The sequence below is a fragment of the Sander lucioperca genome, chromosome 2, assembly GCF_008315115.2.
Source record: "Sander lucioperca isolate FBNREF2018 chromosome 2, SLUC_FBN_1.2, whole genome shotgun sequence".
Classification (NCBI taxonomy): domain Eukaryota; kingdom Metazoa; phylum Chordata; class Actinopteri; order Perciformes; family Percidae; genus Sander; species Sander lucioperca.
Genome location: NC_050174.1, coordinates 34,243,260 through 34,257,394, shown reverse-complemented (window position 1 = coordinate 34,257,394; position 14,135 = coordinate 34,243,260). Strand labels below are relative to the sequence as shown.

Below are 14,135 nucleotides of genomic sequence, written 5' to 3'. Positions count from 1 at the left end.
CCTCGCAGATTCCAAACCAAAACGGGTCAGAAGTGTTTCCAAATGTCTCCGGTTTAGGGGCTTGAGAGGGGGGAACGCCAGAGCAGGGGGAATGAGAGGGGGGAAACGCCAGAGCAGGGGGAATGAGAGGGAGAAACTCCAGAGCAGGGGGAATGAGAGGGGGAAATGCCAGAGCAGGGGGAATGAGAGGGGGAGACACCAGAGCAGGGGGAATGAGAGGGGGAGACACCAGAGCAGGGGGAATGAGAGGGGGAAATGCCAGAGCAAAATGTAACAATGTAAATGTAGCCTCAGACAGACTGTGTGAGAAAAGTTTGAAAAGTGGAAAAACGACCCAAAACGGCTTTTCGTAGTTTTATTTTGTTTCTGTCGACTTTGAATAAAGTGTATTTCACAATGCTAAAATTACTGTTTATTTACATGGAGTCTGGTGGCTTTAGCGAATGCAATTTTGCAGATGCTTTGATGTTTAAAAAAAGGATCTTCCTTAGAAATCCTTTCCATAATGTTGTCAGACACTTAGAATATGAATCTGAGTCTGTCAGCGGCAAAACGAGCACTTTAGTGAAGATGAATACAAGCTGTAATAAGGCATGTAAACATGTTCTAATGGAAACACATTCAAGAATGAACCTGAATATTTCCCCTTTAAGTGCTATATTAGTATAGAAGCTTTTATATGTCTTATAATCAGTGTTGGGCAAGTTACTTCCAAAATGTAATACATTCTAGATTACTAGTTACTGTCATTTGAGAGTAATTAGTTATATTACAATATTACTGTCTCTGAATTGTAATGCGTTACACTACTTTTGCATTACTTTTGAGTTACTTTCACCAAAATAACAGGGGAAGTTTGATTTGGCAGCTAGCTTGTGAATTTCACCACCGGATCAACAAAGTCTCGTCTTTATCCACTTTAATACATCATAGATTATTCATATTTTGTATAATTAATATAAATATGCAAAGTAACTAAAGCTATACAAAATAGATAAGTTAAACGTATAATAGGCAAGTAGGAGAAAATGAAAATACTCAATTAAAAGTACGGCATTGTTGTAAAATGTTTGTTTATAGCACTTCAATAAGAAATTCATGTTGTTTAGGTTAAAACACTCTAAAGGAAATGTTCAATTATAGTGTGATTAAAACTCACTGTTAACATTATTTACAGTACTTGATTTACAGCTGATGTGTGAAAAGGTAGCCTACACAACCTTATTTAACAGTAATTTAGTTTTACTGCGAACCGTCACAGGAAGTGCTTTTATTTTGAAGTAAGCTACACGGAAGTTGTCTGTTGTGTAGCTACTCTTGCTAGCTTACTGAGATGCAACATGTCCGTCAGGCTCCAGTTGTCCACTTTCTTGTTTATAAAACTGCAACATATTGAACAGTAAATGGTCACAGTAAAACACAAGCGTTTTTGGTCGTCATTCAAAGCATTCCACTACAGGCAGAGTTACTCTCCACGGCTGATAAAATACAATGATATTTACGTGTAGCAAGCCTCAACATTAATTCCCGAGATGTTTATATCTGTCAGCCGCTGACGTACCGTCACCTGTTGGGACATACATGCTGTCTGTACCGTCACCTGTTGGGACATACATGCTGTCCGTACCGTCTCTGGTTCTGTCTCTGACCACGGGAACAGAAACAGGACAGCTCACTTCAACGCAGCGTAATAACTCCTGAAAATAATATCCATCTCGCAAATGTATCTGTCTCTGCAGTCATCTCAACCATCGAATACAGCGACAGGAAAATAATACGTTTTTTTTTTTTCCTGTGAAGAAATGTGTCGCGGTGTTGGTGAATTCTTAAAAAAACCAATGCACCACTAAATGTTGCGTTAAAATGCGTTGTAACTCGCGTTACTGAGATTGTAACGAGTATAATATTACCGAAATTTAATTAGTAATGCGTTATATTACTGCGTTACAGCAAAAAGGAATACATTACTGTAATTGCGTTACTTTTGTAACGCGTTACTCCCAACACTGCTTATAATAATATAAAGGTATAATAATATGTCATATTTGAGCAACCTTGATGAGTTGTCAAAGGTTTTGAGTTGTGTGGCCGGCAATAAATCCTGCAGGCAGCCTTAAAGCAAAGAATCTCCCTTTTCATTTCATCCACTCCACAAAGAAGTCTGGAGCTGACAGAATATGTTAATGTGGTGGAAAAAGAAATGCCTGAACTCTTTTCTGTTCCATAGAATAATGAAACTGTCTCCTTCACTAGTTGCTGAGACCTCACATCACCTGACGCGTAATCACAAGTTAAAGTATGTTCTTGAATTTATTTATTTTTTTGTTTAAAAGTGTCAGGGTCGTAGGACTCACCTTTGTCTTTAAATAAATACGTTTTTCAGAGGAGTTTGTCAGGCTGAAGCATTGATCGTCTGTATGATAAACTGCTATTTAAATATGTTATTGAATCTATAAAGGCTTTGCTACGGCTAAAAATGGCAAATTTTCTGCCAATATTGGCAATAATGGGGATGAAGGCGCTGCTCACATTGCGCTCAGTCTGATCATTGTTGATCTATTCTCTTGATGAATCGAAACGCATTGTTTGATTGCTGCTGTGCAGTTTCTCATCTTTATCCCTGCTGCTCTGTTACGGTCAATGCCCCGGACCGTTCGGTGCCATTTCACAGAGGTGTGTGTGTGTGTGTGTGTAACTATATTCGTGGGGTCCAAAAACCAGGAGTCCAGTATACTTGTGGGGTCTGGACAGCTTTGTGGGCCCAAAATGCTGGACCCCACAACTTTAAAGGGCTGTGTGAGGGTTAAGACTTGGTTGTAGGATTAGGGTTAGAATTAGGTTATGGTTAGGGTGAGGGTAAGGGTTAAGGTTAGGCATTTAGTTGTGATGGTTATGGTTAGGGTGAGGGGCTAGGGCAGAGGTGCCCAAATTCTTTCATATGAAGGGCCAAAATGTATCTGGATGGAAGGCCACAGGTCAAAAATAAATGTCGATGTTGAAGAATACTGTAATTCTTGCCATTCTCCTTAGATAAAACGTACATATGTAATTTAAATGGGAAGTTTACCAGCACTGTGCATTACATTGCCATTAAACTCAGATTACGTACTTTTTAATTGCACAAAATGTACGTTTCGTAATCATAACTTTTAAAATAAGAGGAGAATAAGCATGAGCAGGTCAAATCCATGGCGGGCCAAAACAAAGAGCACGGGCCGAACTTGGCCCGCGGGCCCCAAATTGGGCGGCCTTGGGCTAGGGAATGCATTATGTCAATGACGGGTCCCCACAAAGATAGTGAGACGCACTGTGTGTGTCCGTGTGTGTGTGTCTATGTGTGTGTGTCTATGTGTGGTGTCCGTGTGTGTGTGGAAACAGACTGAGCTTCAAGTGTAACACAGCAATAACACGTGTACTTGCAAATGTTACATTAAACTAAGATGAACATGGTAAACGTTGTATCTGCTAAACATCAGCTTATGTTAGTGTTGTCAGTGTGAACATGTTTACATGCTGGCGTTAGCATTTAGCCCAAAGCATCGTCCCTTTATAATGCGATTAAATCAATCCGATTCTGATAACTTGGGAGTCAAAAAAATCATCTGCCTGTATCTTAATTCTGCTCTCAACCAAATTCCTGACCAGATTTAGTTTAGAGTTGCATGTTCACCTCAGGGTCAGAGCTTCCAGTGCTATTCATGCTGGAGGAGATTTATTGTTTTTGCTAATGGGACACTTTAGCAAAGCCGTTAGTTGCTAACGCCAGCGTTTTTGATCTCTACATCCACTTCCGCTCTACATGGGCAGTAACACGTGTTGGTCAGCTAAACACTATCACTGTATGGAAGCATGGCCGGTGTTGGAGGCTACATCTACACAGCTACGTTTTCATTTTCAAGCAAAAACGATCTCCGTCGACACACAAGTTTAGAAATGATCTCCGTCCGTATTAACACGTCTGACATTAACATATCACATGACCATTCACCACACACTGGGCACGTGTGTGACGGTGTAAACAGGAAGCAGATTGTCTGACGTTACTCTGCAGGTTAAAAATTATAGATGTATACATTTAAAATACAGAAACTACTTTAGAGAAAGAACAGTGAAACGTTAAGAGCAGGGATTTATTATCTTGGAGCGAGGACGAGGTGGAACTGTTACTGACAGGTCTGTAAGCTACCTAACAGATAAGACTGACTGACGTGCGTCGTCCTTTCCAAAGGTCTCCGTTTGTGTCCGTCCAGACTACAAAGCAACTCTGGAGTTTTCACACCAAAACGGGGGCAGCAGAGTTTCCAAATGTTGAAGTTTTAGGGGCTCGGAAACACCGCAGTAGTGTAGTGTGACGCGAGGTGTACACGGAGCAAAAGATTTAAAAAAAAAAAAAAAATGAAAAACGTAGTGTGGATGTAGCCTGAGAATGTATTACAGCCAGATTAGTTAAAGCGTAACTCTCGCCAAAATCCAACCTAGGGTCTTTTTGTCTAGAGGTCCTTTAGGTCCTTTAGCTGTTGGTTTTTCCACTCGCCGCCATCTTGCCAGTCAAATAGTCGATCTCTGAATCTGAATGAACGGACTCCATAGGAGGAAATGTCATTCTTATATGAGGCTCCTTTTTCAACTACAAGGCCAATATTGTTTTTCACTAACGACAAAACAACAAATTATCCGTGAATTAATATGGAACTAAGCTTTAGGAGCTTTCCATCTTTACTCTCCTCCCTGTTAGGTTGCATTCAGAGATCGACTGGCAAGATGGCGGCGAGCGGAAAGACCAACAGCTAAAGTGAGTTGTCCTTTCTTTTTTTAGTAAACTCTGGGTACACAACCAATGTTGTCAATGCTTTCGTTAAGGTGTAGAGCCCCTGGTGATACTTGGAGCAAAGTCTCATGTTGTGTCGAGTCTTCTTAGTGTTTTAAAAATAGATATTTTGAGGCTATCAAAGCAATGCACCTAGCACTCCCATTCAAAAGGCCATTTGACCGAAAAACGAGAATACGGTGAATGTTAAAAGTGGTGTTGCCGTCCTAAATATGCTTTTAAACGATAGTTTGACTCGGGTACATTCACAAAAAGACCCTAGGTTGCATTTTGGCGAGAGATACGCTTTAAAGCATCTGTGGTTATTGGCTGCGTGATTGGCTGGTTACCTTCACTATCAGTACGTCTTGATGGGCTGTGATATGGCCGACCGACGTCTGATACAGCTGTCTCAACCTCCGCTCTGATCCCTCAGCAGCAGGAAGGCAGGCTGGGTTTCATCTCGTATATAAGGAAGGTTTTATTGGATGTGGCAGACTAATAAAGAGTCTCACTTTGGAGTTGAGGTGAGGGGTCAAAGCTGGTGATAAGGGTACAGATGAGAAGGGATGGGATTTTTTTTTGCATCTGAGTGTGTGTGTGTTTTAGTGTGGACGTGTGTCTTTTGGGCCCTGGCTCATATTGCACAAATCCTCAGGGGACTGAGGGGAGAACTGGAGCGGGATTACAGCGTCTCAACGGCGTGTTCCTGTCACTCACAGAGACGCACTTCCTGTACTAAGACTCTGAGAGGGATGGGAGACGTACAGGAAGGCCAGGGGTGATGATGGAAACGAGAACGTACTATCGCTGAAAAATATCATTTTTCACACTATTAGAAAGATGGAACTAACCATTAAATCGTGTAGCTCTTACATGACACCAGTGAAATGTAAGCTAAATCTGACTTTTCCTTTTTCATGCTGATGATGTGTGCTCTATCATTTATGAAAGTTTAATTTCAGTTGAAACTGTAGTGTTCAGGAAAGTTGGGAAATAAGTTTTGGCTCAAAGGAATTTCTTTTAAATACATTTTATGTCATTATTTGAAGCTTTTGCCAACGTGTAACATGAACATCTGTCATTGTAAGATTATAGATATGACAGAAAATACAGGAAAGCATAATAGGTCTCCTTTAAGAGAGACCATGTTTACCAGACAGCTTGCAGGTTGACGTGGTATCTGGGTAGCATAGCACGTGTTGTAGAGTATCTACTGTTTGACTTTTTCGTTAATGTTTACGTTGTGCTCATGCCGTGTGCACAGCAGATTTATTTATAAGATTTCAAGCTGTCATATTGCTTTCAGTAAATCCACTAAGTCCAGTGGAAACGGGGAAATATTATTCCGGGTAAACAACTGGAGGCTCAGGTGACCACTGGGAGAATTTTCCTTGTAATAATAAAAAGGAAAATGAATCTGGGTGTAGCAGTAATGTGCAAAAAGCCTCATTTTCTTTGTTTTTATATACACTTTTCAGGCACATGGGGATTATTAGCTTCACTGCTATGTGACGCACATTTTTAATGCCATAGATTGTAAACCTCAGTCCCAGTCGCAGAGGCGGTGATGCACATCTCTTCTGTGGGGTGAATGCTGTTGTTGTGACGGGGGCTACAGGCATATAGGGGATTGCACTAATTAGGACCTCTGTGCAGCTTTTTGTGGCATTTTCATTCTGGCAGTTCCCTTGGCGGCCTTTTTTATTAAAAAGAGACAATTTACATGGCCATGCATTATTCACAACACAGGTGTCAATCTGACCTTTGGCGACATCCGCTCACAAGACGCCACAACTCCAACACAAAACTAGCGCCAGCTCACGGCGGTGCAATTGCATGTTGTCGTATACAGGAAGCTGTGCAAACAGATGCTCGAGGATTATGAGCTTTCTCATATTTTTGCTGTTGTTTGGACCTCATTTCTTTCCCGTCTGGATCCAATTCTTTTCTGTTTACTCAAATGAGAGAACATTCTGGTACATCATTAACCATATTTATCCGTGAAAGCACTTGAATCCGTAGAGCTGGAGGTAGAAGTAGGACTGGGACCCGGCTGTAGAAATCCCATATGAGAGCTCTGGTCATGGCTGCTACAGCTGGCCACCCAATCACCTTTCATTTTCTCTATAATTGCTTTTTTTTGTAACTGAGTGAATAGGAGAGAATACAAGTAAAAGTGCCATAACGTTGAGTCTTTCTTTATGCTTTTTCTCACGTCATGTCTTTCTCTAGCTTTCTGTCTGTCTCTCTGTCTCGCCATCATATTATGCGGACTGTCCCGGTACCATTATTCCACTAGTGAGGTCTCACAGGGCATGTTTTTCCCTAATAAACAGCTCTCTGTGTTTGTCTAATTTCTCCTTATTAATGTGGGTGCGTCTGGCGCCGAACCGCGTGCCCTGGAGTATTAGGAGGCCCTAATTTGCCCTGCAGAGACATTGCTGTGTGAGGATAAGGGAAGAGACAGGGGCGTCATCATTAATGTTTCATGATTTAATCATGCTTCCCGCTCTCGTTTGCCTAAAAAGGGATATGGGTTATGTGTGTGTTCTCGTTTACATGTGTGTGTAATTCTTAGGGTTGGGTATCGTTTGTTTTTTTTTCCTGATAAAATGGTACTTTTGAAACGTTGCCGATGCCTAAACTGATACTTAAAAAATAAATAAAAGAGCACAAATTGCCGGTTGGTGACATTGAATAAAGGCTTGTTTGGTACGTTGAAATTTAAATGATTTCTTTAAAATGTAATAACTTATTTCACCAGTCGATTGCTGTTATACGACAAAAAGAAGAACCACTAGATGGCAGAAGGGAACTTTACAACAATGAATGCACTATGAGATACGAGGTGCAATTGAACGCAGCATTGCGTCCCTTAGATGTTGTTTCTTCAGGAGTGTCTACAGTGTCTCAAAGGCCAGTCATCTCTGTGGATGTCTCGCTGTTGGAATCCTTTCCAGTGAAATAACAGCCGCACGTTAGACCGTTTAGCTGTCAGCGACAAGCCCCCAGGAAAAGCGCCATGTCTAAAAGCCACCATGGGCTTAGCGGATAACGGTGGTACTGCACCCCATGGCCCAGAAAGACTTTTCACATTTCAGCGGATAATTTATTTGGGGTACATCAACTAACCAGCCCGAACAATTAAAGGGTCCTTGTTTAAAACGTCACTTTTAACATTTGTAACATTCACTAGTAGCCGAATCCAGAGTTTTTAAACTAGGTATGACAAACGCGCATAATGGACGCGAGCAGACCCGCGGGACTGCGCCCGCCCGCTCACATGACTGTTCTCCCTATATACTGTATGTGTTCTCCCGAGGTCCTGTAGCTGTAATAATGGATATAGCTAATGGTTGTAATTCACCATGTGTTCTATTAATACGTCCATGGTATTATCTTATGATACACCCGAGGGATGTATTCATGCTGTAAAGCCTGTAACGTGGATGTAACGTCATGTATGAAGCGTTTCCCAAACTGGCCGGGCTATCGGCTAGTAGCTATTAGCGGTAGCTAGCATGGATGTATTAAGAGAACGATAATACCATAATTAGCTATATGCCTACGTAACGTTACTACAGACATAGCTAGTGATTACATTGCCTTGGTTCTCTCTTATGATACATCCGAGGGCTGTATGCTGTAAAGTTTCCCGCCGAACACTGTATCCAGTTCTCTTAATACATCCATGTCTGCCAAGTGTAATGTTAACTAGCGTCATGTGCAGTGATGCTACTATTGCCTGTAATGTCCGTTTCGGAGCACCAGAGGGCAGCGCAGGCATTTATATTTCAGTACCCAACCCTAGTAATTCTAGGAGAGAAGGTGACAGTTAAAGTTACAAGAGGACAAAAGATAATTAGGACGATTTAGGGCTGGGTAGCGAACACGATAATTTTTAAAGGTGCTCTAAGCGATGTCACACGTTTTTTAGGCTACAACATTTTTTGTCACATACAGCAAACATCTCCTCACTATCTGCTAGCTGCCTGTCCCCTGAACACACTGTAAAAAACATCTCATTATCTGCTAGCTGCCTGTCCCCTGAACACACTGTAAAAAACATCTCACTATCTGCTAGCTGCCTGTCCCCTGAACACACTGTAAAAAACATCTCACTATCTGCTAGCTGCCTGTCCCCTGAACACACTAAAAAACATCTCCTCACTATCTGCTAGCTGCCTGTCCGCAGTCTCTGTAGACAGCCCAGGCTTCACAAACTGCAACAAAAACAAACTGGCCAACCTGCACCACCAAACATAACAAACAGTGTTCCAGCCAATAACCGACTCCGAGAAGAAGTTGCAGCAGCGTTAGCACGTAGGCTACTTCCACAATGCGCATTTATGACTGTTCCAGGAAGCACGGAAAGGAGGGGGAGGGGACGGGATGTGGAGGAGGGAGGGGCGAGCGAACCTCCGTTTTGTTTGACAATCACTTCAACCGTCAACAAGATGTAACGTCACCCAACATCACTTAGAGCACCTTCAAGGAAACTGTCCGAATTGCTACCGACGTATCGAAAAAATGCCTCATCATTCAATACCACATTTCAGTACTTAAAGAGTAAATCTCATCAGCGCCAGTGAGCCAATAAGCATGCAGCATGCTTCTACCAAGATCTTATAATGCTGCTGATTGGCTGTTTAGCGTTACACGTTGTAGAGACACGCAGGAAAAACTCTGTTACGCACAGAGACAGGGCTCACGTGTGTGTTGTTGTATTGTGAGAGGCTTGACTACAGTGTGCGTTGCATAGTTGTAAAGGCACGTAATGTGAAATGTAAAGTATTGTTGAGGAAAAGGTATTGAATTCCAGGTATCAGTGTCGAATATTTTTGAACGACACCCAGCCCTAGTGCAATTTAAGTTCTTAATTGTTTTATGGTATTTTTCAGAAGGGTTGAAGTTACGTCCCTCTGCCCTGGGAGACACCGAACCAGTATCGGTGGACTATCCATCACCTCGCTGTGGCAGCCTGGTCAATGGGGGGGTCACTTCTGAGCAGTTACCTGCTAACACAGCTAATGGAGGTCCATATTTGCATAAGCCTGAGTAAAGAGGGGCCTGGAGACGAGCGAGGCGGGGCCTTTCTCATTGCACAAATGAGACCATTCATCACAGCTTTGTTTGCCTGCATCCACCTTCTCATGAACAATTAATGTGCTGCAGACATTTCACTGCTTTTCTTCTCTTCCTTTATCTTACCTTCCCTCTCTTTGTCTCACTTTCGGGCGCTGTCACTGCAGCACTAAGCCCTCCGGTTGATTGTAACTTTAAGTCCATTTTTTTTAATGTTTGCTCCCCAGGCTGAGGCTGGTATTGCGTTTCCTCGACAACCAAGGGGCTTCAGCACATAAAGCCTTTTGACTTTCTCTCTCTGCCTCACCTGTTTTAATGTTAACTGGCGTCTGCGTCTCGCCACCGATGCACACGATTAAGTTCTGCAGTCTGCTGAGTAAGGTTTATGATCAAGATCATTTACACCACAGATATCGGCAACATTTTGACGCTACACATGCTTTTTAGGTCTTTTTTTGTTAGCCATTCAACATTGTTAAAGTCCTTTCTTCAGAGGAATCTTGTCTTACTTAAATGGTCCACATTTTTTATGTGTGATCAATATATATGGGTGGATATTTACTTAAGCAATTTGGTTTAAGTGCCCGGCTGCCTCCGAGGTTATAGAGACTGAGGCCCACGTGGGAATAGATGCCGATATTCCCCGGACAAGAGTTGTCCGCATAAATCAGCCTCCATTACTATTAACCAAACACATCCATCAGAACATTTAAATTATTTGTTTAAGCAGAATACTAAATGTTGTCTATTTGGTTTTCACACTGGGGAACGGTTTGTCTCGGCTTCTTTAAATATTAAAGTGCAGACATGAGTTATTTCTGTGTACATGTCGGCCATGTTTTGTTCACTGCCTCGGCTAACGACATCATAAAAAGAAGTATGAATAATAAATGATAACGCCGATAGACAATGCTTTTTGTTTGGACTGTTCATCTCTCAAAACACATGCTGTATATAACTGCCCAACTTGTTACTTAGAGTGGGTACTTAACATTCAGATTTGTACTCTTCTTTAATCAAAAAATATTTATATTCCTCAAAGTAAGGTATCCAAAAGAAGAGAGTTTAGCAGGAGCTCTCAAAACCAGACTTCCTAAACCTATTTTTGACTGTATTGATATTTATAATCCAGCCATTAATCCAAACTTGACTGGCTTATGAAACACAATTATTTTTTGCATGTAGCCACTCCATCATGTCTCACTGCTCTGTGTGAATCTTTCTAAAAGTATATTGGAAAGTTTGCGCGCACAGCTACAAATCATAGACAGTGTAATTCAGATGTATTCAACGTATTTACTACTGTCAGCACCACATTGACTGCTGCAGAATAAGAACGCTGTGGACTGCGTAGCGTGAAGATCTTCGTAGGGAGGAGGTCGGGGCTTTCAAGCCAAGGCCGAGTTTGTTCCGTGGGAGTGTTTTAATCCAAACCACAATCTTTTTCCTACACCTCGAGTCGTTTTGGTGCCTAAAGTTAACTGTCGGCGCCGCGTGACGCTCTCTCTTTGTCAGCTTAACTGTAGCGGCCTCTGAAAGGACCGTCATCTGGAGGTGCTAAACTCAAACTACCAAATGCCGCTGATACGTCCGACAGCTCATTAAATTTTATTTATAGTATCAAATCATAACGAGTTATCTCGAGACACTTTACAGATAGAGTAGGTCTAGACCACACTCTATAGTTTACAAAGCCCCAACAATTCCAGTAATTCCCCCAAGAGCAAGCATTTAGTGTGACAGTGGTGAGGAAAAACTCCCTTTTAGGAAGAAACCTGGGACAGACCCAGGCTCTTGGTAGGAGGTGTCTGACGGTGCTGGTTGGGGGTGTGATGAACAGTGGCAATACTAATCACAATAAAGATAATGGAACAGTGACTACAAATGGTAGTTGTAGTAGTTCATGTCATAGCAGGGCACTGCAAGGCGTTACAGGGTGTAGCGTGGCACAGCAGAGCATAGCAGGACGCAGCAGGACACAGCAGGGCACCGCAGAGCTCATGGAGCTCTGTAGCCTGCACCACGGGACCGGCTGGCAGTCGTCTCATTTCGTAGGATATCATACGAATTGGTGTGCATACTGTTGATTTTCGTCAACGTTCGTCAATCAAACGAACCCGATCATGAGAATGCGTTGATCTGGTGTACGGCAGTGACAAAGATCGAAGAAAAAAAGTAATACCCTTGTGTTGTCTTCACATCGGCCATGCAACTTTTTGTTTTTCTGGGTCAAAATTCAAAATGTCAACGTTTTGGTCGTCTATTTCAACACTTTTTTTTTTTTTTCAGCTCCGACTACGTGAGTCTGTCTCCGTGTGACGTAGAGTTCTTCCTGCGTGTCTCTACGATGTGTAACGTTAAGCCAATCGGACATTATTAGATCTTGGTAGAAGCGCGCTGCGTGCTGATTGGCTCACTGACGCTGATGAGATTTACTCGTTAGGTATTGAAATTGAGTATTGACTGACGAGGCATTTTTTGATACTCGGTATTTAGAGGCAATTTGTTCAGTGCCTAAAAAGTATTGACTTCGGTACCCAGCCCTAGTGACAGTAGACCATACAACGGAAAATAATTGACAGATTAATCAACAATAATAATAATTCTTAGTTGCAGACCTACAACAAAAATTATTTTTGCAGTATAAATTCACTTGGACACATTAATTACAGTTAAATATTTGGCATGAATCATGCCATTAGGGCCCCGTTTACACGAAGGGAAGACGCAGATATTTTCCTGCGGTTTGGCCTCTCATTTACACGAAAACCCTGTTTTTATCACAGAAAACGATTATTTCTAAAAACTCCGGCCAAAGTGGAGATTTTGGAAAACTTTGTTTGCACCTTTGCATGTAAACTGAGACAAACGGAGGTTTAGGCAGCCGAGAGAGAGAAAGAGGAAGTGATTCGTTGCTGTTGTTGCTATTTTCGGGATTCTGATTGGCTAATGTGGGCTTGAGCTTCTCGTTACAATGCCACCTACAGGTGTGGCGTGCTCTTAACGACATTGACAGCATATATACACGGGTACATGTAAACAAACACTTTTCTGAAAATGTCCGTCTAAATGTCCGTTTATGAAAATAGCCGGCCACGTGTAAATGTAGTCTAGGTTTCTGTTGTAGGTTTTCTCTTCATTACTTGCAGCAGCAGCTACTGTCGGTTTGTGCTCAGGGTGGCAGGACCCTCCCCCCCCACAACCTCTCTGAGGCAGAGTGATAAAACATGCATTCAGAGACCTTGGGAATTCACACACATCTGTGCCTTTTCTTTTGCACACACTGTTAAACACACTGTTTGCAGAAAGAGATCTCGGGATGAAACATTAACAAACAACTGACACCCAGAGCTAGATCTCTGCGTTTTGAGTTTCAACACGAGCAGCATTACCAGCATTAAGACTCAATATTCTTTTTCGCCATCTGGGCTGAAATACCAGAACAGATACGGAGAGAGAATGATTTCGCTGTTCGCCGTTTCTCTTCTGCTAGGATAGAAACAGCAGTGTTGCATTGCAGACAAGATGGAAATAAAAATGGATTAAAAATCATAGAGTTGTTGTTAGAAAGCAATTGATTTAAATGTCAGGGAGCATCTCGCCCCTCCCCCTGCTCTGCTTTATTGGGTTTTGTCACTGGGATTGTGTGCAGTCTGTTCTTAGACTCAGTGAAGCTTGGAGATCCTTGCAGAGGGGCTGATGTGTAAGGGGCCGGGGGGAGGGATGAAGGGAGGGAGGGATGGAGACATGGTGGTAACATCAATAATTCACAATGGTATTGCTAGGGAAACAGGATGTGAAGGTATAGGGGAGTCATACATACCAATAGGAATAACACGTCTCTCCAAGCACCATGCAAATGAACCAGACCCGAGCTCCGTCGTTTGTTTTCATAGCAGTTCACAGGGATATAAATGTATTGAGCGCATAAAAATCCTTAATGATCGCACTGATTTCAAAGAAGCTGTTTTCCCCCATAAGCAGAGAGCGTAATTTACTGGAGCATTCTGGTTTTATAAACCCGGTAGTTGAGGAAGGAAGAGGAAAGATAGTGTATAGGTTGCCCAAAAGAGCATGGGGCTTTTCCCCGGGCCTGCTTATTAAATGTCCAATCATAGCCCATGGTGCAATGGTAGTATTACCGCCATAAAACACCTCTTTGTAGAGGCAGAAATTGCAATTGCCTGGTGGAAACTCGAGTGTTTCCTTTGCATTGATTTCTGTTGAGATGGGTAGGGAG

General features: G+C 42.3%; 1 protein-coding gene across 1 annotated transcript in view; it reads left to right on the top strand.

Annotated features, from left to right (window-relative positions):
* The window catches only part of LOC118494617 (tetratricopeptide repeat protein 28-like), a 54,468-nt gene extending 43,695 nt beyond the window's left edge, over positions 1–10,773 (top strand). Inside the window, exon 3 of the mRNA XM_035999018.1 lies at positions 9,712–10,773. Coding sequence (XP_035854911.1) covers positions 9,712–9,720 — 9 coding nt within the window. The 3' untranslated portion in view covers positions 9,721–10,773. The remainder of the gene's footprint in view (positions 1–9,711) is intronic.
* The last annotated feature ends 3,362 nt before the right edge of the window (positions 10,774–14,135 follow it).